Genomic DNA, 22,718 nt, shown 5'->3' with positions numbered 1-22,718 from the left:
GACAGACAGACAGACACACACACACACACACACACACCCACACACACACACACTCCCCGTTCCCACCACCACCCCGCCCCCCAACACAGACAGAGAGACACACACCCACCCAGCTGCGCGCTTCAACTACCTGCGGCAAAGCCCTCCCCCGGACCACACCCAAACCGGAAGCCAGGATGCCCCTAGGGTTGACGGGAAGGCGCCGCCTGGCTGCTGGCTTCTGAGGCCGGCCCCCTCCTGTGACGTCATTGCCCGCCCCTTGACCTCGCGTCCCGCCCTCTTCCCTGCCTCCCAGTGGTCCGCTGAGGCTGCGTCTCTGGAGGCGATGGAGGGATCCCTGCCGGTGGCAGCACGTCCCGGGGAAGAGGCATCTTGCTCCTCCTGGAGAACCAGCCGGTGAGAGAACGAATGTGGGCGCGAAGTGAGGCGTGGCGGGCAGAACCCGGGGTCCGACTTTCTGCATCTCCCACTCGGACGGGCAGGGAGCGCGCGAGAGGCCGCGGGGCAGGGCAGAGCCGGCCTTGGGCGGCGAGGGTAGCGCGCGGGGTAGGTGTGGCGGCGCGGGCTCCGGCCTCTGCGACTCCCGGCTTTGCTGAGGAGGAAATCCACTCGTTGCCCCTTTCATCGCTTTCTCAGTTCTGGTTGGGGTCTGCCATCCTTCTTCCTTCCAGTCACCGGACGTAGGAGGGAGGGAGGGGCTTTCGGTGCGAGCTTCCCTGCCCCGGTGCCGTACACCTTCCTTCCTTTCGATAAAGTGAAAGCCGAGCTCCATGGTGCACGATCCTCCGCTGAGATTCTCCTTTGAAAACTATTACCAGAGGGAACTCGGTAATAATGAATCAGTAGTAGTCAGAACACCCTGAGGCCTGTTGATTGCCCTTTAAAACAAGAGAGAAAAAAGAAAGAAAAACGCAGGGAAGAAAACCACGAGTTACCCATTCTTATTTCGCAGTTGGTGTTCCTGCAGAAATAGAGTGGAAACATTTATGTAGTTCCTATTTGTCATTTCATAATTAATAAAGCGGATAGTTACATTCTGCCCACTACCAGAATATGATGTGCCGAAGACAGAAGTGGTGGATATTTGATTTTGAGCTAATATGAATATTCACAAGCCTATGGCTTTTTCACCAGCCTTAGACCGAAAGGATGCTTTGATACCATGGTATTGCCTGCCATTGCCAGCACTGCCAGACTTACGTGGGGGATATTATGTAATACAAATAAAACCTCCTCTTATTTAAAGCATTTTCGTTTGCCATTTAAGACCTTATCAGAAGAAGAATATTTGAAAGATTCCAGTAAGGCAGCACTTTCTGAAAAGTGGATGTCAGTCATAATCACTAAGAGACAGAACTGGTTAGAATGTAGCTTTTCTGATTTTTACTTAAGAGCTTTACCATCTTAGACTGTTGCTCACCATGCAAGGAAGACAGCTAGAGAAAGTGTACTAACAGTAAGAAAGTTGTAAGAAGACTTTTTCTTGAGTTTTGTATTTTGTTGGAGTGCCAGGGAATATTGTGTATGTGTTTTTATTAGTTAGCTGGAAGGTGATATCACAATGATAAGAGAAATAATAACATTTTCGACCATATGTTTTCAAATTCTTTGCCTATATATCAATATACCAGGCCTATAAAATTGGATCCTGAAATTGAATTTTGTGTTATCACGTTGTTTTTAGAATCCTGAAACTGATATATAGAGCTTCCCAAAACCTAGAATGAATTACACTTTTGCCAAGATGGTATTGATTTTAGCTCAGGCTCAAATTGTCCTGGTGGTTCCCTCTGCCCATGAACCATCTGTGTTTCCCAATTATCATTTTTCTTTCTGTGCCACACTGTGAAAAAATTGAAATGAGCTGCAGTAATTGATATATCACTCTGATCTTGTCACACCAGTATGGTTCAGTTCAGTTCAGTTGCTCAGTCATGTCCGACTCTTTGCGACCCCATGGACTGCAGCATGCCAGGCTTTCCTATCCATCACCAGCTCCTGGAGCTTGCTCAAACTAATGACCATTGAGTCGGTGATGCCATCCAACCATCTCATCCTCTGTCGTCCCCTTTTACTCCTGCCTTCAATCTTTCCCAGCATCAGGGTCTTTTCTAATGAGTTGGCTCTTCACATCAGGTGGCCAAAGTATTGGAGCTTTAGCTTCAGCATCAGTCCTTCCACCAATGAATATTCAGGGTTGATTTCCTTTGGATTGACTGGTTTGATCTCTTTGCAATCCAAGAGACTCCCCAAAAGACTTTTCCAACATCACAGTTTTTTAATTTTTAAAATTCATTTAACAGATTTTTTTTAGTGCTTCTTCATGCCTTCTATGAGAGGTGTGTGTGTGTGTGTGTGTGTGTGTGTGTGTGTGTGTGTTCAGTCGTCTCCACCTGAACCCATGGACTGTAGCCTGCCAGTCCATGGAAATGTCCAGGCAAGAATACTGTAGTGGGTTGCCATTTCCTACTCCGGGAGATCTTCCAGACCCAGGGATGGAACCTGTGTCTCCTTAATTGGCAGGTGGATTCTTTACCACTGAGCCACCTTGGAATCCCCCACTGTGAGAGGTAGTAGACAATATAGTGTGGTTGTAGGAACCTAGACTGATTAGTTGCAGGGCTTGCCATTTACCTGCTCCGTGACCTTGGGCAGGTTATTTAGGTTAATCTCTGTCAATCTCAGGTTTTTTCCTCTGTTCAATGGATATAGTAATAGTGTCTATCTCCTAAAGTTGTTGAAAGGGTTAACTGAGTTCAGTTCAGTTCAGTTGCTCAGTCGTGTCTGACTCTTCGACCCCGTGCATCACAGCACGCCAGGCCTCCCTGTCCATCACCATCTCCCGGAGTTCACTCAAACTCACGTCCATTGAGTCGGTGATGCCATCTAGCCATCTCATCCTCTGTCATTCCCTTCTCCTCCTGCCCCCAATCCCTCCCAGCATCCGAGTCTTTTCCAATGAGTCAACTCTTCGCATGAGGTGGCCAAAGTACTGGAGTTTCAGCTTTAGCATCATTCCTTCCAAAGAACACCCAGGGCTGATCTCCTTTAGAATGGACTGGTTGGATCTTGCAGTCCAAGGGACTCTCAAGAGTCTTCTCCAACACCACAGTTCAAAAGCATCAATTCTTCAGTGCTCAGCTTTCTTCACAGTCCAACTCTCACATCCATATATGACCACTGGAAAAACCATAGCCTTGACTAGACGGACCTTTGTTGGCAAAGTAATGTCTCTGCTTTTGAATATGCTGTCTAGGTTGGTCATAACTTCCAAGGAGGAAGCGTCTTTTAATTTCATGGCTGCAGACACCATCTGCAGTGATTTTGGAGCCCCCAAAAATAAAGTCTGACACTGTTTGCACTGTTTCCCCATCTATTTCCCATAAAGTGATGGGACCGGATGCCATGATCTTCGTTTTCTGAATGTTGAGCTTTAAGCCAACTTTTTCACTCTCCTCTTTCACTTTCATCAAGAGGCTTTTTAGTTCCTCTTCACTTTGCCATAAGGGTGGAGTCATCTGCATATCTGAGGTTATTGATATTTCTCCTGGCAATCTTGATTCCAGCTTGTGCTTCTTCCAGCCCAGCGTTTCTCATGATGTACTCTGCATAGAAGTTAAATAAGCAGGGTGACAATATACAGCCTTGACGTACTCCTTTTCCTATTTGGAACCAGTCTGTTGTTGCATGTCCAGTTCTAACTGTTGCTTCCTGACCTGCATATAGGTTTCTCAAGAGGCAGGTCAGGTGGTCTGGTATTCCCATCTCTTTCAGAATTTTCCACAGTTTATTGTCCACACAGTCAAAGGCTTTGGCATAGTCAATAAAGCAGAAATAGATGTTTTCTAGAACTCTCTTGCTTTTTCGATGATCCAGCAGATGTTAGCAATTTTATCTCTGGTTCCTCTGCCTTTTCTAAAACCGGCTTGAACATCTGGAAGTTCACGGTCCACATATTGCTGAAGCCTGGCTTGTAGAATTTTGAGCATTACTTTACTAGCGTGTGAGATGAGTGCAATTGTGCGGTAGTTTGAGGTAAACACTTAAAACTGTGTGACACAATGTTTGTTCTTGTTATTAAATGCCAGGTACTGTTTTAGAGATTTGAAATATGGTAGTAAATTCCCAATGGAGCACATCTGCCTTCCCCTTTCTATAGGGGAAGGCAGATAATAAATAGTTAAGGATATGTGATTTGAAAAAAATACAGCAGTGAGCCGCCTGAGCAGAACGAGACCATTTAGTTGATTGTGTTACCAAACTTGGGTCCACTCACTGAATGTGCAGCAAAGCCAATCTACTGACACCAGGTTGTAGTGAAGAAAGTACAGTTTATTGCAGGATTTAGCAAAGAACACTGGCAGCTCATGCTCCAAAGACAAAAACTGCCCCATTGGCTTTCAGGGAAGGGTTTTTAAAGACAGTCTGAGGGAGAGGGTCATAGGGTATGTGATCCATGCTCAGTTCTCTGATTGCTTGATGGTGAGATAACAGGGTAATGTTTTTGGAACCTTGGTCATCACCCTTCTGGTTCCAACTAATCTGAGGTCTACCTGCTGCTGGTCAGTTAACTTCTTCCGCTTGGTAGGGATGTTAGCATCTGCAAGACAACTAAAGTCCTTGACTTTGTCTTATGGCTAAACTATTATTATTTTGTCTTATTTGACTGCTGGAATGGGTGGCTGTTCCCTTCTCCAGGGTGTCTTCCCAACCAGGGATCGAACCCAGGTCTCCCTCATTGCTGGAGGATTCTTTACCATCTGAGCCACCAGAGAAGCCCAAGAATACTGGAGTGGGTAGCCCATCCCGTCCCCAGGGGATGTTCCTGACCCAGGAATCAAGCTGGGGTCTCCTGCATTGCAGGTAGATTCTTTATCAGCTGAGCTACCAGGGAAGCCCTAGATATCATAATTATATGTTAAATTCTGGGTATGTATATTATAGAAGGTTTATGGGCCACTCAGTATTGCTAAAATATAAATCCATCAGAATATATATTATAGCAATGATATTTATAGCAATTACAGCAATGATAACACCTGAGAATAAAACAACTATGGGCTCTAATTTACACACACAGCAAGCAGTGAATGAATTTAATTTTGACCTATTTTTACAATTGAAATAAACTGGTAAATAATAAAATATATGTCTGGTTTGTAAGATCTCTTTTAGTACCTGGTGAATCTGATTTCACATATTTTACATTACAAAATATGAATATTAAATAGCTATACTTGCTCTTTTGTTTTCTTTTTTCAGTGCAAATACAAATTTCTCCATCATGCCAACAGAATCTGTGGAGATTGATGATGCATTATACAGGTAAGAACCTTATGGAAGCAAATGTTTTTTCCAATAGTTCTTCTCCCGTAATGGAGTATAGGTAGTCTGTTCGAAGACACCATTAGGCCTTTGCAGAATTTTGTAAAATGTGTTGTAAGAGTTCTGCTCAAGTAAAAATTACAGTTTCTTTCTTTCTTTTACTATAGTCTGAAAGCTTGAATAATATTTAAATCTTGGTTGCTTTAGGTTTAATTGGTGTGACTAAGAATGATTTTGCTATCCACTACCAAATATACCTCTTATTTCTGGACAGGAGTACATATTTAATTTCCTGATATTGCAGGAGTGAGTCTCATGAAAGACAATTCATTTCACTTTAGTTAGTGATACAGCAGCATCTAGAGAATATGTTTACTTCAGTGTAAGCTCATTAACAACAATCCATGTTTGCACTGCATAGACAGTGGAGAAGTGATTGAAGAGCGGTGGTTTGAATGGAATTTAGTGGGACTTTTTTTTACCATATTTTTTTTATGAAATCGGGATACTTTTTTCAAAATTAAAGAGAACTTAAAAACACATAAGGCTTCCCTGGTGGCTCAGACGGTTAAGCGTCTGCCTGTAATGTGGGAGACCTGGGTTAGATCCCTGAGTCAGGAAGATTCCCTGAAGAAGGAAATGGCAACCTACTCCAGTACTCTTGCCTGGAAAATTCCATGGATGGTGGAGCCTGGTAGGCTACAGTCCATGGGGTTGCAAAGAGTTGTAAACGACATGACTGAGCAACTTCACTTCACTTAAAAACACATAAATTGCTGTCATTTCTAGTAAATTTCTTAAATACTTTGAGATGTTTGCATGGAAGATAGTATAATCACCATTTAAAAGTTTTTAGATTTTTCTGTATATGTAATCATGAAAAAAAGATTTTATGTAGGTAGAATTTGGAACAATAGGCTTTTTATGTATTTTGGATTTCTTTTTATATTATTTTATGTGGGATGCAGAGTCAGTTTTAAGCAGCTTAGGAGGAGCTGATATGTTGATTTCAAGTCCTATTTTGTCCTAGACCCTTGGAAGAAAAAGACTAACTTGATTTTGCTTATGTGAAAACTGTTTTACCATATGATATCCTAGCTATAATTATATTGGGTTGGCCAAAAGGTTCGTTCTTTTTTTTTTGTAAGGAGGCTCTAGTAGTGCTTAGTTGTCTTTTAGTTCATTCAAAACAGTTTTATTAGGTGGTATTATGACAGCTGTTGTGTCAGTGTGTGTTTTGAAAAAACTTATTAAAATTGGTAGATTTTTATATGGTCATTTCAGTATTATTGAAGATGGAAGAAAGAAAGCATTTTTGGTGTATTATGCTGTATTAGTTCAAGAAAGGTAAAAATGCAACTGAAATGCAAAAAAAAAAAAAAAAGATTTGGTACAGTGTATGCAGAAGGTGCTGTGACTGATTGAACATGTCACAAGTGATTTGCGAAGCTTCGTGCTGGAGATTTCTTGTTGGATGATGTTCCACAGTCTGGTAGACCAGATGAAGTTGAAAGCAGTCAAATCAAGACATTAATTGAGAACAATCAACATTCTATCACACAGGAGATAGGTGACATACTCAAAATATCCAAATCAAGTGTTAAAAATCATTTGTACCAGCTTGGTTATGTTAATTGCATTGATGTTTGCGTTCCATGTAAGTTAAGGGGGGAAAAAAAACCTTCTTGATTACGTTTCTGCATGCAAATCTGTAATGAAAACTTTCTATTTTTAAAACAAATTGTGATGAGTGGCGAAAAGTAGATACTGTACAGTAATGTGGAATGAAAGAGATTATGGGGCAAGCAAAATGAACTACCACCAACCACACCAAAGGCCATTCTTCATCCAGAGAAGGTGATGTGTATGTGATAGTGTTGGAAAGTGAAAGTGCTAGTCACTCAGTTGTGTCTGATTCTGTGACCCCATGGACTGTAGCCCACCAGGCTCCTCTGTCCATGGGATTTCCCAGGGATTTCCCAGGCAAGAATACTGGGGTGTGTAGCCATGCCCTTCTCCAGGGGATCTTCCCAACACAGGAATCAAACCTGGGTCTCCTGCATTGCGGGCAGATTCTTCACTGTCTGAGCCACCAGGGAAGCCCTGGGGTTAGAAGGGAGTCCTCTATTATAAGGTCCTTCTGGAAAATGAAACATCTCCAACAAGTACTGTTCCCTGGAGACTGTAAAAGACACCTGGAACAGTTCTTTGCTCAAAAAGATAAAAAGTTTTGGGAACATAGAATTATGAAGTTGCCTGAAAAATGGCAGAAGGTAGTGGAACAAAACGGTGAATACATTGTTCAATAAAGTTCCTCAGTCTTTACGTGAAAATGAAAAGTATATCTTTTATTTTTACTTAAAAATAGAAGGAACCTTTTGCCCAATCCAATATATATATTTAAGTAGAAAATATTTTTAGGGCATTTTCAATACCTACTTTAACAAAGTGTCTTGCTAAATATATTTCACTTTTTTCTTTTTACTCAATCTTAAATCACCTCATAGTTTCTGATCAACTAAACCTGCAATTATTCTCAGATCTAAAGGTTTTTGGGGGGCTGGAGGAGCACTTCTGACAGCATTCAGAGCCACGTCTCTATTTAGTTTTGCATCTTTATTACCGTGCATTGTCAGGTAAGTTAGGCAGACTTGGCCAGTTCTATAGATTTGCCCATTTCTTTTTCTCCAAAGATATGCCTGAGCCTGCTAATCCAGTGATTTATCTAAAAACAATGAATGAGTCCCAATTTAGTACTCAAGACTTGGTTTTCTAACTTTGCTTTTACCAAAAGATGCTCCATTGGAGGTATCTATATATGTGTTACTCACTCAGTCATTCCGACTCTCTGATACCATGGACTAGCCTGCCAGGCTCCTCTGTCCACGTTCTCCAGGTAAGAACACTGGACTGAGTTGCCATTCCCTTCTTCAGGGTATCTTCCTGACCCAGGGCCAGTCTTCCACATTGCAGGCAGATTCTTTACCATCCCACACCAGGGGACACCATTGGAGGAAATTAAAACTAATTCAGATAATGATAAAATTATTACTTTGCTGTACTTTGCTGTCTCTCTCTTTTTTTCTTAATGTTTCTTGTATATAGGTTCCTATGGAGAGGTCACTATATGAAGAAGGGGTGAATGAATATAAGAGCAGCATCAGGGCATTCTTAGGTTCTGGATTAGTACAATCATAGTAGTATCAATACTGTGCATATTCTAGTGGAATACTAGAGGAAGTTCTTCTGGCTTTTGAGATAACAGTTTTCTTGAATTTGCTTGTATTCCTAGATTTCTCAGACTTCTCTTATGTAAAGCCAGGTTCCAACTTTAGGATTTTTATCTCAGTTTATTCTTTGGTTCATGTCCATTTCCACGATTTTAGCTATTTCTCTAAGCTAGTGATGAGGCAATGGCACCCCACTCCAGTACTCTTGCCTGGAAAATCCCATGGACGGAGGAGCCTGGTAGGCTGTAGTCCGTGGGGTCCCTAAGAGTCGGACGTGACTGGGCGACTTCACTTTCGCTTTTCACTTTCCTGCATTGGAGAAGGAGATGGCAACCCACTCCAGTGTTCTTGCCTGAAGAATTCTAGGGACGGGGGAGCCTGGTGGGCTGCCGTCTATGGGATCGCACAGAGTCAGACACGACTGAAGTGACTTAGCAGCAGCAGCTTAGCAGCAGTGATGCTTAAGTCTCTTTCTTCAGCTTTCTTCTTCCAAGCTCAGTACCTTCTTTTTAAAATGCATACAAGATGGTTTAAATGTAAACCAGGCAGATGTTCAGCAGATAGCTTGTTTAAAAAAAAAATTTGACATATAGTTGATTTTCAGTGTTGTGTTATAATATCTACTTTTTGAGAAACACTTTGTAGAGAGAAGTGAATAAGGTCTTTGACTTTAGAAGAGAATGTTCACATCCAATCCTGACATTTATATGAACCAAAACTAGTTATTTAATCTTTATACTTCTCATACTTCTCATGTGTAAATGAGAAGAATAATACCTCTTAAGAATAATATCTTAGCCTTAAAGATTTCATGAAAAAACTATTAATATAATTTTTCAGCATGAAGTATCTCAACACCACTGGAAAGCTTTTCCTTCTCTCTTCCCATTTCCAAGCTTAATTAAATGGTGTGCCAGACCTATTCAGTAACCTAAGCTAGAAACCTTGGTGTCATCCTAGATCTTTCCTTATTTATCATCTTCCAAATTCAATTCTTTAAATCCTTTCAGTTCCTTTTAAGCAACTCTTAATTCCATTTTTTTTTTCATTTTCTCTCCCTGCTTTGGAATTTCTCAATTGAACTATTGTAATTTTCTCATACGTGATCTCTTTAGAACTATTCTTGTTTCTAATCCATCTTTCATAAGTTGTTCAAAGTTGTATTTTTGGCACTTATCTCACAGTCCATGGCTTCTCAGTTTAAAATCCTGGGTGCCATTTCCTTCTCCAGCCAAATAGTATAATATACATTTAAGCCCTCTTTGGATATAGTGTAGCAGTGGCAAGAGTTTGAACTTTGGTGTTAGATCTGAATTTGAATCATTCTCCATTGTTTGTGAGGGTATGATATTAGGTTACTTAACCTTTTAAGCGGAGAAGGCAATGGCACCCCACTCCAGTACTCTTGCCTGGAAAATCCCATGGATGGAGGAGCCTGGTAGGCTTCAGTCCATGGGGTCGCTAGGAGTCCGACACAACTGAGCGATTTCACTTTCACTTTTCACTTTCATGCATTGGAGAAGGAGATGGCAACCCACTCCAGTGTTCATGCCTGGAGAATCCCAGGGACGGGGGAGCCTGGTGGGCTGCCGTCTATGGGGTTGCACAGAGTTGGACACGACTGAAGCGACTTAGCAGCAGCAGCAGCAGCAACCTTTTAAGTGTCATCGTTTCTTTCATTTATTAATTTTTTTTCATCCACTCACTTATTCAACATATTTAATGAGAAAATGTGCACATGATGAAAAAAATTCATCATGAAGAATGGTACCTATGAGTTCAATAACTTCTAATGTGCCATGAGTTATGGTCCTGTCTTTGTTTTTAGCTTCCATGTCACTTCTCACCCCTTTACCCTCTGACATCCTATTGTTTATCTTTGCCAAAATTTATATTAATATTGTCAAAATCTAGGATTTGATTTTGCCCCACTTAAAAGCTAAAAGCTAGCCTATTATTTAGTGGATGCTAACAGAAAATGTGGAACATCTGGGTCAGAGACAAAGTGTTTCGCTCCTAATGATACAGCAAAGAGCATGGGCATCATCCTAATATTGGTTCTCCTTACTCCCAAGTCCTACTTCATATCTCAGAGTTAAATACAACCCTGAGAAAAGGCCAAGTAAAGAGCAGTTAAGACATTGCCTTCTAGGCATATCTAGAGACATCTTGGAGTTGAAAGACCCATGAAAGAGTATCTCCCATCATAAATACATATTTTCCCACAGTTTCACTGAGATATAAATTAGTATAAAGTAGATCAAGCATATTTAAAGTGTACAAATTGATATGTTTTGACATGTGTATATACTCATGAAATCATCTCCACAATTTAGATAATATCAATCACAACTAAACATTTTCTCTGCGCCCGTTGGTAATTTCTACCTTTCTTCTCACTCCAGCTGTCATTTTCCCCAGGCAACCACTCATCTGCTTTTTGTACTGTAGAATAGTTTTCATTTTCTAGAATTTTGTATATATGGAATCATACAGTATGTACAACACCTTTGGGAAGTTTGGCTTCTTTCACTCAGTGTAATGAGTTTGAGATTCATATATGATTTTGTATCAGTAATTTGTTCTTTTTTATTGCTGAGTTTTCTATTTTATGGCTATACTACAGTTTATTGGCTTCCCTATAATTTTTGCAGTTGTACAAATATAGGCTTACAAAATTGTACAGTATTTGTAATTGTACAAATCTAGGCTTCACTGGTGGCTCAGCTGGTAAAAAATCCACCTGCAATGTGGGAGACCTGGGTTCGATCCCTGGGTTGGGAAGATCCCCTGGAGAAGGGAATGGCTACCCACTCCAGTATTCTGGCTTGGAGAATTCCATGGACTGTATAGTCCATGGGGTCATAAAGAGTCAGACTCAGCAACTTTCACTTTCACAATTTATTTAATCACTTAATAATTGTTGATGGGCCTTTGGGTTGTTTCCAGGTTTTGGCTATTACAAATAAGGCTGTCATGAGAATTTATACACAATTTTGGGAATACTGATGTTTTAACTATTGAACTTTAGGAACCTTTAATATGGTATGTCTGTCAATATTGCTGTACTCTATTTAATAAGGTTATGCAGTTGTTTCGGACACAACTCAGAGTGAACAATAGCTGTCAGTTAGATTAGTAAGATTGTAAGATAAGTTAATATGCAAAAATCATTTGTTCTCCAATTTAAGAGTAATGAGTAACTGGAAACTGAAACTTAAAAATTACTATTTACAATAATATAAAAAATACAAAAATTTGACAAAAGTTTAATGGCACCCCACTCCAGTACTCTTGCCTGGAAAATCCCATGGACGGAGGAGCATGGAAGGCTGCAGTCCATGGGGTTGCTAAGGGTCGGACACGACTGAGTGACTTCACTTTCACTTTTCACTTTCATGCATTGGAGAAGGAAATGGCAACCCACTCCAGTGTTACTGCCTGGAGAATCCCAGGGATGGGGGAGCCTGGTGGGCTGCCATCTATGGGGTCGCACAGAGTGGAACACGACTGAAGTGACTTAGCAGCATGCAAGATCTTTACACTGGTAACTATATAACATTACTAAAGAGAGTACAGCAATATTGACAGACATACCACATTAAAGTTGTGTCCGACTCATTTTGAACCCGTGGACTGTAGCACAGCAGGCACCCTTGTCCTTCACTCTCTCCCAGAGTTTGCTCAAATTCATATCCATTGAGTCAGTGATGATATGTCTCATCCTCTACCATCCCCTTCTCCTTTTGCCTTCAATCATTCCCAGCATCAGGGTCTTTTCCAAGGAGTCAGTTCTTTGCATCAGGTGGCCAAGTATTGGAGCTTCAGCAACAGCCTTTCCAATGAATATTCAGGGTTGATTTCCTTTAAGATTGGCTACTTTAATCTCATTGCAGTCCAAGGGACTCTCAAGAGTCTTCTCCAGCACAACTCTAAAACATCACTTCTTCGGTGTTCAGCCTTCTTTATGGTCCAGCTCTCACATCCGTACCTGACTATTGGAAAAACCATAGCTTTGACTCTGTGCATCTTTCTCTTATTAGTTCTAGTAAAATTTTTTGTAAATTCCATTGAATTTTCTAGTCAGTTGTGTTGTTTGAAAGTAAGACATTTTCCGTCCTCCTTTTCAATCTGAGTGCCTTTTGTTTCTTTGTCTTTATTACTGTGGCTAGAACCTCCAATACAGGGTAGAGTTGAGGAGATAAAGACAGGCAACCTCTCTTCCTTCCTGACGATCTTTGATGGAAAACATTCATCTCTCCATAGCAGAGTGTAATGTTAGCTATAGGTTTTTCATAGTTACCCTTTATTAGGTTGAGGAAGTGCCCTTCTGTCACTAGTTTGCTTAGAGTTTTGTTGTTTTTTTAAATCAGAAATGGGGTATTGTAATTGTCAAATACTTTTTCTGTATTCATGAAAGTGATTATATGGCTTTTCCACTGTAGTCTTTTGATTTTATGAATCACAGTGATGTCTTTTAGAGTATTATACCACCCTTGCATTCTGTTTCTGGAATTAAACTCACATGATGTATTGTTACAGAAATTCTATTAAGAATTTTTGCATCTTATGTTACATGAGGGATATTGGTTTGAGTATTTTTTAAGCTGAATGATTTTGCCTGGTTTTGGTATTAGAGTGACTCTGACCTCACAGAATAAGCTGAGAATTATTTTTTCTTCAGATTCTAGAAAGCTTGTGTAGAGTCAGTATTATTTTTTCTCATATTTTTGGTAGAATTCATAGGGAAGCTGTCTTTGGAGTTTTCTTTGTGGGAAAGTTTTAAACTATTAATACATATTAAATAGCTAATAGATACTGGGATATTCAGATGATATGTTTCTTCTTGAGTGAGCTTTAATAGTTTGGGTCTTTCAAAGAGTATGTTCATTTGTCTCATTGGTTGAATTTAGTGGCTTGAAGTTGTTTGTAATATTCCTTGAATATCCTTTTTTAGTGTCTGTAGAATCTGAACAATATTCCCTGCTCATTCCTGATAATGGTAATTATCAGGATAATTATCAGATAACGGTAAGAGAAGATAATTCTGTCTTCTTTTTTTTTCCTGATCATTCTGACTAGAGGTTTGTCAATTTTATTTTCTTCTCAAAGAACCAGCAGTTAAATTGATTTTTTAAATATTTTTTATTTTGTATTTCAGTAATTTCTGTGCTTTAAAGGGTTTTTTCCCTCCTTATTTTTAGTTTAATTTGATCTTTTTCTTATTTCTTTTTTTTTCTATTTTTTTTAAATTTTATTTTATTTTTAAACTTTACAATATTGTATTGGTTTTGCCAAATATCGAAATGAATCCGCCACAGGTATACATGTGTTCCGCATCCTGAACCCTCCTCCCTCTTCCCTCCCCATACCATCCCTCGGGGTCGTCCCAGTGCACCAGCCCGAAGCATCCAGTATCGTGCATCAAACCTGGACTGGTGACTCGTTTCATATCTGATATTATACATATTTCAATGCCATTCTCCCAAATCATCCCATCCTCTCCCTCTCCCACAGAGTCCAAAAGACTGTTCTATATATCAGTGTCTCTTTTGCTGTCTCGTATACAGGTTTATTGTTACCATCTTTCTAAATTCCATATATATGTGTTAGTATACTGTATTGGTGTTTTTCTTTCTGGCTTACTTCACTCTGTATAATAGGCTCCAGTTTCATCCACCTCATTAGAACTGATTCAGATGTATTCTTTTTAATGGCTGAGTAATACTCCATTGTATATATGTACTACAGCTTTCTTATCCATTCATCTGCTGATGGACATCTAGGTTGCTTCCATGTCCTGGCTATTATAAACAGTGCTGCGATGAACATTGGGGTACACGTGTCTCTTCCCCTTCTGGTTTCCTCAGTGTGTATGCCCAGCAGTGGGATTGCTGGATCATAAGGCAGTTCTATTTCCAGTTTTTTAAGGAATCTCCACACTGTTCTCCACAGTGGCTCTACTAGTTTGCATTCCCACCAACAGTGTAAGAGGGTTCCCTTTTCTCCACACCCTCTCCAGCATTTATTGCTTGTAGACTTTTGGATCGCAGCCATTCTGACTGGCGTGAAATGGTACCTCGTGATCTTTTTCTTATTTCTTAAAGTAGAAGTTGAGATCGTTGATTTTTGAGACCTTAAGTGTCTTACTTAGTTTCCAGATATTAAGGAATTTTTTTTCAGAGATCTTTCTGTTGCTGATCTGTAATCATTCCAGTGTTATCAGGAAACATACTTTGTGTGACTTAAATTTTTTAAAGTTTTTTTAGTGGAGAATATGGTCTATCTTGGTCAATGTTCTGTGTACATTTGGAAAGAATATGTATTTTGTGATGTACTGGATTGTCCTATCAATGTCAATTAGATCAAATTGATTAATAGTGTTGTTCAGCTGTTCTGAAACATTACTGATTTTCTGTCTATTCTTTATACCAATTGTTAAGAGATGGATATTGTCCATAATTTCCTATTTGTGTATTTCATACTTCAGTTCTACCAGTTTTTGTATCACATAGTTTGTTGCTGTGTTATTAGTGCATAAACATTTAGAATTGTTATGTCTCCTTGATGTATTGACCCTTTTATCATTATGAAGTGCCTCTTTATCCTGGTAGTTTTGTTTGCTCTGAAATCTGTTTGTCTGGTATTAAAATAGTCTGCTTTTCCCTTGATTATTGGTATCATGATATCTTTTTCCACCCTTTTACTTTCCTTTTTTGTGTTTATTTAAGTGGGCCTCCTTGTAGATAGAATATAGTTGGGTTTTTCTCTTTATTCAGCATGACACTCTTTTAGAGGCATGGTTGCACCATGTATATTTAACATGTGACATGGGAGATCTTAGTTCCCCAACTTCCCCCCCCAGCAGAAATGCAGAGTCTTAATCACTGGACCACCAAGAAAGTTCTATTGACACTATTTCTGCTATTTGTTTTCTAATTGCCTAATTTGTCTGTTACTGGTATACCTTTTCTCTCTCTCTTTTTGTTGAATAATTGAGCATTTAAGTTATATTTTATCTTCTTTACTGACATGTTGCAGTTGTAACATCTTATCCCTCAGTATCCATGGGGTATCCATTCCAGGAGCCTCCATGTGTACCAAAATATATGAATGCTCAAGCCTTTTGCATCAAGTGGTATGATATAATGAATACAGTTGGCTGTCCATGTCCTCGGGCTTCCCTGTGACTCAGCTGGTAAAGAGGTCGCCTGCAGTGTGGGAGACCTGGGTTCGATCCCTGGGTTGGGAAGATCCCCTGGAGAAGGGAAAAGCTATCCACTCCAGTATTCTAGCCTGGAGAATTCCATGGACTGTATAGTCCATGGGGTCACAGACTCGGACATAGCTGAGCGACTTTGACTAACATCCATGTCTTTGGGGCTGAGTATGTATTTTTTGGAAAAAAAAAAAAATCCACATATAAGTGGACCCACACAGTTCAAACCTATGTTTGAGAGTCAGCTGTACTTTCTTTTGCTTTGTTTAGTGATTCAGTTCAGTCTCTCAGGTGTGCCCGACTCTGTGACCCCATGGACTACAGCATGCCAGGCTTCCCTGTCCATCACCAACTCCAGGAACCTAATCAAACTCATGTGCATCGAGTCAGTGATGCCATCCATCCATCTCATCCTCTGTCGTCTGCTTCTCCTCCTGCCTTCAGTCTTTCCCAGTATCAGGGTCTTTTCCAGTGAGTCAGTTCTTCGCATCAGGTGGCCAAAGTATTGGAGTTTCAGCTTCAGCATCTGTCCTTCCAATGATTATTCAGAACTGATTTTCTTCAGGATTGACTGGTTTGATCTCTTTGTAGTCCAAGGGACTCTCAAGAATCTTCTCCAACGCCTCAGTTCAAAAGCATCAATTCTTCGGTGCTCTAAAGGATGAGATGGCTGGCTGGCATCACCGACTCGATGGACATGAGTTTGCGTAAACTCCTGGAGTTGGTCATGGACAGGGAGGCCTAGTGTGCTTGCGATTCACGGGGTCACAAAGATTCGGACATGACTGAGCGACTGAACTGAACTGAACTAGCTTTCTGTATAGTCCAGTTCTCACATCCATACATGACTACTGCAAAATCATAGCTTTGACTAGATGGAAAGTAATTACTTTATGGTTTATAGTATAAATCTCTACAGTGTGTATTCAGATCTAACATCACGTTCTGTATGGTATAAGAAAGTTACACCAGTGTTCTTCTGTTTCTCTTTTTCCAGGATTTGAGTTATCATTGTCTTAAAATTTTACTTTTACATAATGCTATAAACTCACAATTGGAGAAGGAGATGGCAACCACTCCAGTGTTCCTGCCTGGAGAATCCCAGGGACGGGGGAGCCTGGTGGGCTGCCGTCTATGGGGTCGCACAGAGTCGGACACGACTGAAGCAACTTAGCAGCAGCAGCGTAAACTCACAATACATTACTGTTTTTGGCTTAACCAGTCAATTATCTCTACAAGATATTTTAAAAATAAAGGAAACAGGGTTTTGTCATTTCTGATGTTCTCTATTCCTTTGTGTAAATTAAGATTTCCATCTAATATCGTTTTCTTCTGCCTGAGGATTTACTTTGACATTTCTTATAGTGAAAGTCTGCCAGCAATGAATTCTTTGAGTTGTTATATGTCTGATGACGTCTTTATTTCCTTTTTTTGAAACTGAGTATAGAAATTTAGGTTGACAGTGTCTTCCTTTCAATATTTTAAAAATGTGCCATTGTCATCCAGTTTGTACTGCTTCCTGGGAGAAAATCAGTTGTCATTCTTACCTTTCCTCTGTAAATTGCATGATCTGTTTTCTCTGATTATTTTTAATATTTTCTCTTCATCCCTGGTTTTAAACAATTATGATATCCCTTAGTGTAGTTTTCTCTTTACGTTTTGTTCTTTGTTTGCATCATGGTCTGTGAGTTTGTTGTGCTCCTAGAAAAATTTTAACTGCTTAGTTCTTCAAGGGACCTCAGTTTCACATAGACCAACTGAAGTTGTCCCACAGCTCACTTAAGCTTTTTTGGTTTTGGAAGGTTTTTATCCTCCAGTTTTGTTTTGTTTCATTTCTGTTTTTCATTTTTTAAAGTCTGTTGCTGTGTCTTCAGGTTCACTTCTGCAGTGTTGAATCTGTTGTTAATTCCACTCAAAGTGTTTTTCATCTTACATTTTATAGTTTTCATCTCTGGAAGTTTTGCTGCTTCTTGAGCATATGAATTATATTTTTGACTGTTTTAGTTTTTGTCCACACATTCTATCATATGTCATTTCTAAGTCTCTTCTATTGATTTTTCTATCTAGAGTTGTATTTCCTGCTTTTTTTGCATATCTAGTTTTTTTTTTTTTTAGTGTATGTTAGACATTATGAATTTTACCTTTTTGGGTGTTGAATTATCTAGAATTCCTTTAAATATTCTTGAGCTTTTTCAAGGACACAGTTAAATTACTTGAAAACAAGTTTATTTTTTTCAAGGCTTACTTTTAAGCTTTGCTAGGTAAGACCAGAGAAGACTCAATTTTGAGGCTACTTGCCCCCCAGTACTGATGTAATACTCTTTTCTATTTTATCCAGCGCTCTCTGTATTAAAAGGTTTTCCATTTGGCTGAAGAGGAACACAAACTGTCTTGGCCCTGTTTAAACAGTGATTGTTTCAGTTGGACTTTTCATCTGGTTCTTTCCCTAGCTTGAGGTTGTTTCCTCCCCTAACTTGGCTGAAGAATCGAGAACAGCCTGTCCGGCATTCTCTCTGTGCATCTGCTCACAAATTCTAGCCTTGAATTCACACCCTGTTCTCTTCAGTTCAAGAAGACCACCAAGCTTTTTTTGAGTTTCCCTTCCTGCTCTACCTTCTGAAAACTCTGGGCAGTGGCTAGGGCAATCATAAAGCTCACCTCAATTGTTTTTCTTCTCTGAGATTATTGTCCTGAGTTGCCTATTGTCCGGTGTCTGAATTGTTTCATTTATATTGTCCATTTTTCAGTTCTTTAAGGCAGGAAGAGGATAAATCTGTTCCCCCTTATTTAACTAAGGCCAGAAGTGGAAGTTTTATATATGTACCATGTATCTCTTATCTATCATTCTTTTTCATGCTTTTCTTTTTCCTAGCATAGAATGCTTTTCCTTCTTTGATTAATTTTTGACTCAAGTCTTCAGATTTCAACTTGGATGAACTTCATTTGTAAACTTGCCATAGCCTCCATTGATAGATACTCACTTCCTATTCTTTCAGGTTCCCTTAGCTTCTGATGCTTCTGTATGTAGTACTTAATAGTGGATTATTTGATTATTCCTCTCTCCCAATAACGTCACAGGCATCCTGCTAGGTATTTTACTTATTTTATCTTATTTAATTTAATCCTCACATTACCTCATGATGATGTTGCTGTTGTGATCCCCACACCATGCCAGTGCTTGGCTTGAAATAGATATTTTAATAAATCTATGAATGCCTGAAGGTAACTGAAGTATATCCAAAAGAAAGTGATTAGAGTGTTGATGGGGACTCAAAATGATGTCATGTTTGGAATTGTTTAAGGAACTGGAGATGTTTAGCCTAGAGAAAGAAGACTCTGGAACCTGAATACCATCTTCAAACGTTTGGAGGGCTGTCACATTGAAGAGGGATTAGACAAGTTCCCTATGACCCCAGGAGGTAAAATTAGGATTAGTGGTGAAAACTATAGGGAGATATAGTACCTTTGTAAAAGGGAGAATCTTTAATAAATAGGGTTCTCTAAAAGTCAAGTCAATAGCCTTGGAAATTTCTTTCTTTCCTGATACAGTTATTGATATATGCATGTCCGCTTAATACAGTCAGGTTTAGTATAACAATGGTGGGCTTGAAGTTACACTCTCAGCTCTTTAAATCCCACTTCATAGATTTAAGTGTCAACTGCAGAGTACCTGACATTAACTAACATGGAGTAGGCACTTACTCAGTATACTTCCCCTTGGTAGCCAAACATTGAAAAGGCAGGTAATTTAGTTACCTGTTGAGAATTTGATATTTTATGATTCTTTGAACAACTTTAGCTCGTGTATTTTAATTGTTTTCCTTTGTCTGGATGTTCTGGGTCATTTGTAACCATGTTTATGTCTTGGCTATTCATTATTTGCCTAAGTAGTCTTAAAAATAATTGATGAAGACAAGTGTGAAAAACATATTTTTTTAATGCAGTTCTTTGACTGTGAACACAAAAAAAGAATTCATGCCCTCTGCTTAGTAGAGCATAAAAGTGTTGTTCTTGTTGCCAGTTCATTTCTTTCATTAACTTAGCAGATAGGTTTTGTGTGTCTATTATGTGCCAGGCCCTGTTAGTCACTGGGGATACAGTAGCACATAAGGCAGGCTCTGTCTTAAGGAATCTACAATCTCCTAGGAAAAATAGGCAAATAAATAGTGAAAATACACTGTGATAATTGTTATGATAAATTGAATGTGTAGTGTTACGATGCACAGAAAGATGATCCAACACTGTCTTAAGAAACTTAGGGGCATCAGGGAAAGCATCATGGGGAAAGTAACATGCAGTTTGAGACCTGAGGACAAGGAGTTATTCAGGCATAAAATATTGGGAAAGAGGAATATTCCAGAAAAGTGTCTTAGCACCCGAAGAGAGTATACCATGTTTGGAGAACTGAAAGCCTTTAGTACACCTGGAACATGGAGTGTGATGGTAGAGTGACAAAAAATGAGACTCAAGAGCTGAGCAGAGACTAGATTATAAACAGCTTTGTGATAAATGGAGTCTCGACTTTATCATAAGGGAAATACAAAACCAACCAGAGTTTTTAAAGCAGGGAAATGATTTGACTGGATTTGTATTCAAAAATTGAAATTCATGCCATCTTTTTTAGTTGGAAGTTGATAGATAATACTTAAAACTGAAAAATCAAGAAATAAAGTACAAACATGTTTATTGAGAAATATAGGGGTAAATATTAGAAGAAATAACTGAAAGAATTGAGGATGGCTGTTCTTAGGGCTTGGGAATTGGGTTATGGAAGAGTTAGGCCAGGAACTGATTTTTTTCCCTCCCTGTAAGACTTGTAGAATGATTTGCCTTTCTTAATCTACATTCGGTGTAGCATAGTGGTTAAGAATATGGATGCTAAGGCCAGACTGCCTGGGCTGAATCTTGCTTCCACTATTTATCAGTTGCTTAATTTCTCTGTGCTTAGGTTTTCCTCTCCGTAAAAATGGGAATAATAATAGAATTTTTGTAATTTTGTGAGGATTAATGAGTTAATACAAATAAAACTGTGGTGTGTAATAAACACTGAGTGTTAGCTGTTATTCTCACATGTTAGCATGTTATTCTCACATAAGGAGAATAGACAAATTTGCAATCATAGTGGGCATTTTTTAAATGTTACTTTTAGTAATCAAGAAAACAGGCAAACAAAGTCTGAACAAATATAGAGTTCATCAACATGATTATTAAGATTACTCTAATGCACATGTAAGGAATGTTATATGTTAACAACTGTAGAGTACACATTCCTTTCAAGAATGGAACATTTGTAAAATTGACCAAAGAAATTCTCAAATATTAAAGTGTAAAATTTTGTAGATTGTGATGTCTGTTCACAGTGTATTTAAGCTAGAAGTCAATACAAAAAATAATTGTAAAATTCCTCATAAAGTTAGAAATTTAAAAATACACTTCAGGTGAATCCATAAGTCGAAAAAAGAATCATAATAAAAATTAAGAATAATCATTTAAAGTACTATGGATCAAAATTTGGTATGCTTTTTAAAATCATTTAAAGTTTTACATGTGTACTTTAGAAAAGAATATCTAAAGCTAAAGGAGTTTTTATTTCGAGAAACTCAAGGAAAAAGAGAAGTAGAATTATTAGTATAGGAAACATTTCAAAAGCCAAGTGCACAGGCAGCAGCCAGGGGCTAGCCCCCAAAGCAGGGTAAAGATCAGGCCTACTGTGTTAACTTTTTTCAGCACATTCAGTTCAGTTCAGTCGCTCAGTTGTGTTGCTCAGTTGTGTCCGACTCTTTGTGACCCCATGGAATGCAGCACTCCAGGCTTCCCTGTCCATCACCAACTTCCGGAGCTTACTCCAACGCATATACGTTGAGTCAGTGATGCTGTCCAACCATCAAATCCTCTGTCCTTCCCTTTGCCTCCTGCCTTCGATCTTTGCCAGAATCAGGGTCTTTTCAAATGAGTCAGTTCTTCACAGCAGGTGGCCAGAGTATTGGAGTTTCAGCTTCAGCATCAGTCCTTCCAATGAATATTCAGGACTGATTTCCTTTAGGATGGACTGGTTGGATCTCCTTGCTATCCAAGAGACTTAAGAGTCTTCTCCAGCACCACAGTTCGAAAGCATCAGTTCTTTGGCACTCAGCTTTCTTTATAGTCCAACTCTGACATCCCTACATGACTACTGGAAAAACCATATCTTTGATTATATGGACCTTTGTTGGCAAAGTAATGTCTCTGCTTTTCAATCTGCTGTCTGTGTTGGTCATAGCTTTCTTCCAAGAAACAAGTGTCTTTTAATTTCATGGCTGCAGTCACCATCTGCAGTGACTTTGCAGCCCAGAAAAGTAGTCTCTCACTGTTTCCCCATCTATTTGCCATGGAATGATGGGACCAGATGCCATGATTTTAGTTTTCTGAATGTTGAGTTTTAAGCCAACTTTTTCCACTCTCCTCTTTGACTTTCATCAAGAGGCTTTTTAGTTCCTCTTCACTTTCTGCCATAAGGGTGGTGTTATCTGCATATCTGAGGTTATTGATATTTCTCCCAGCAGTCTCGATTCCAGCTTGTGCTTCATCCAGCCCAGCGTTTTTTATGATGTACTCTGCATGTAAGTAAAATAAACAGGGTGACAATATACAGCCTTGAAGTACTCCTTTTTTGGTTTGGAACCAGTCTGTTGTTCCGTGTCCAGTTCTAACTGTTGCTTCTTGACTTGCATACCGATTTCTCAGGAGGCAGGTCAGGTGGTCTGGTATTCCCATCTATTGAAGAATTTTTCACAGTTTATTGTGATCTACACAGTCAAAGACTTTGGCATAGTCAGTAAAGCAAACACAGATGTTTTTCTGGTACTCTCTTGCTTTTTCCATGATCCAGCGGATGTTGGCAATTTGATCTCTGGTTCCTCTGCCTTTTCTAATCCAGTTTGAACATCTGGAAGTTCACGGTTCAT

General features: G+C 39.3%; 1 protein-coding gene across 1 annotated transcript in view; it reads left to right on the top strand.

Moving 5' to 3' along the window:
• Positions 1 to 304: 304 nt before the first annotated feature.
• The window catches only part of UBA6 (ubiquitin like modifier activating enzyme 6), an 86,907-nt gene continuing 64,493 nt past the window's right edge, over positions 305 to 22,718 (top strand). Inside the window, 2 exon segments of the mRNA NM_001083438.2 lie at positions 305 to 396; positions 5,263 to 5,325. Of these exon segments, the coding sequence (NP_001076907.1) occupies positions 326 to 396; positions 5,263 to 5,325 (134 nt within the window). The 5' untranslated portion in view covers positions 305 to 325.

The sequence above is a fragment of the Bos taurus genome, chromosome 6 (genome assembly GCF_002263795.3).
Source record: "Bos taurus isolate L1 Dominette 01449 registration number 42190680 breed Hereford chromosome 6, ARS-UCD2.0, whole genome shotgun sequence".
In the NCBI taxonomy this organism is placed as follows: Eukaryota; Metazoa; Chordata; class Mammalia; order Artiodactyla; family Bovidae; genus Bos; species Bos taurus.
Note: the sequence above shows the minus strand (reverse complement) of the source record. Positions and strands in the feature narration are given on the sequence as shown.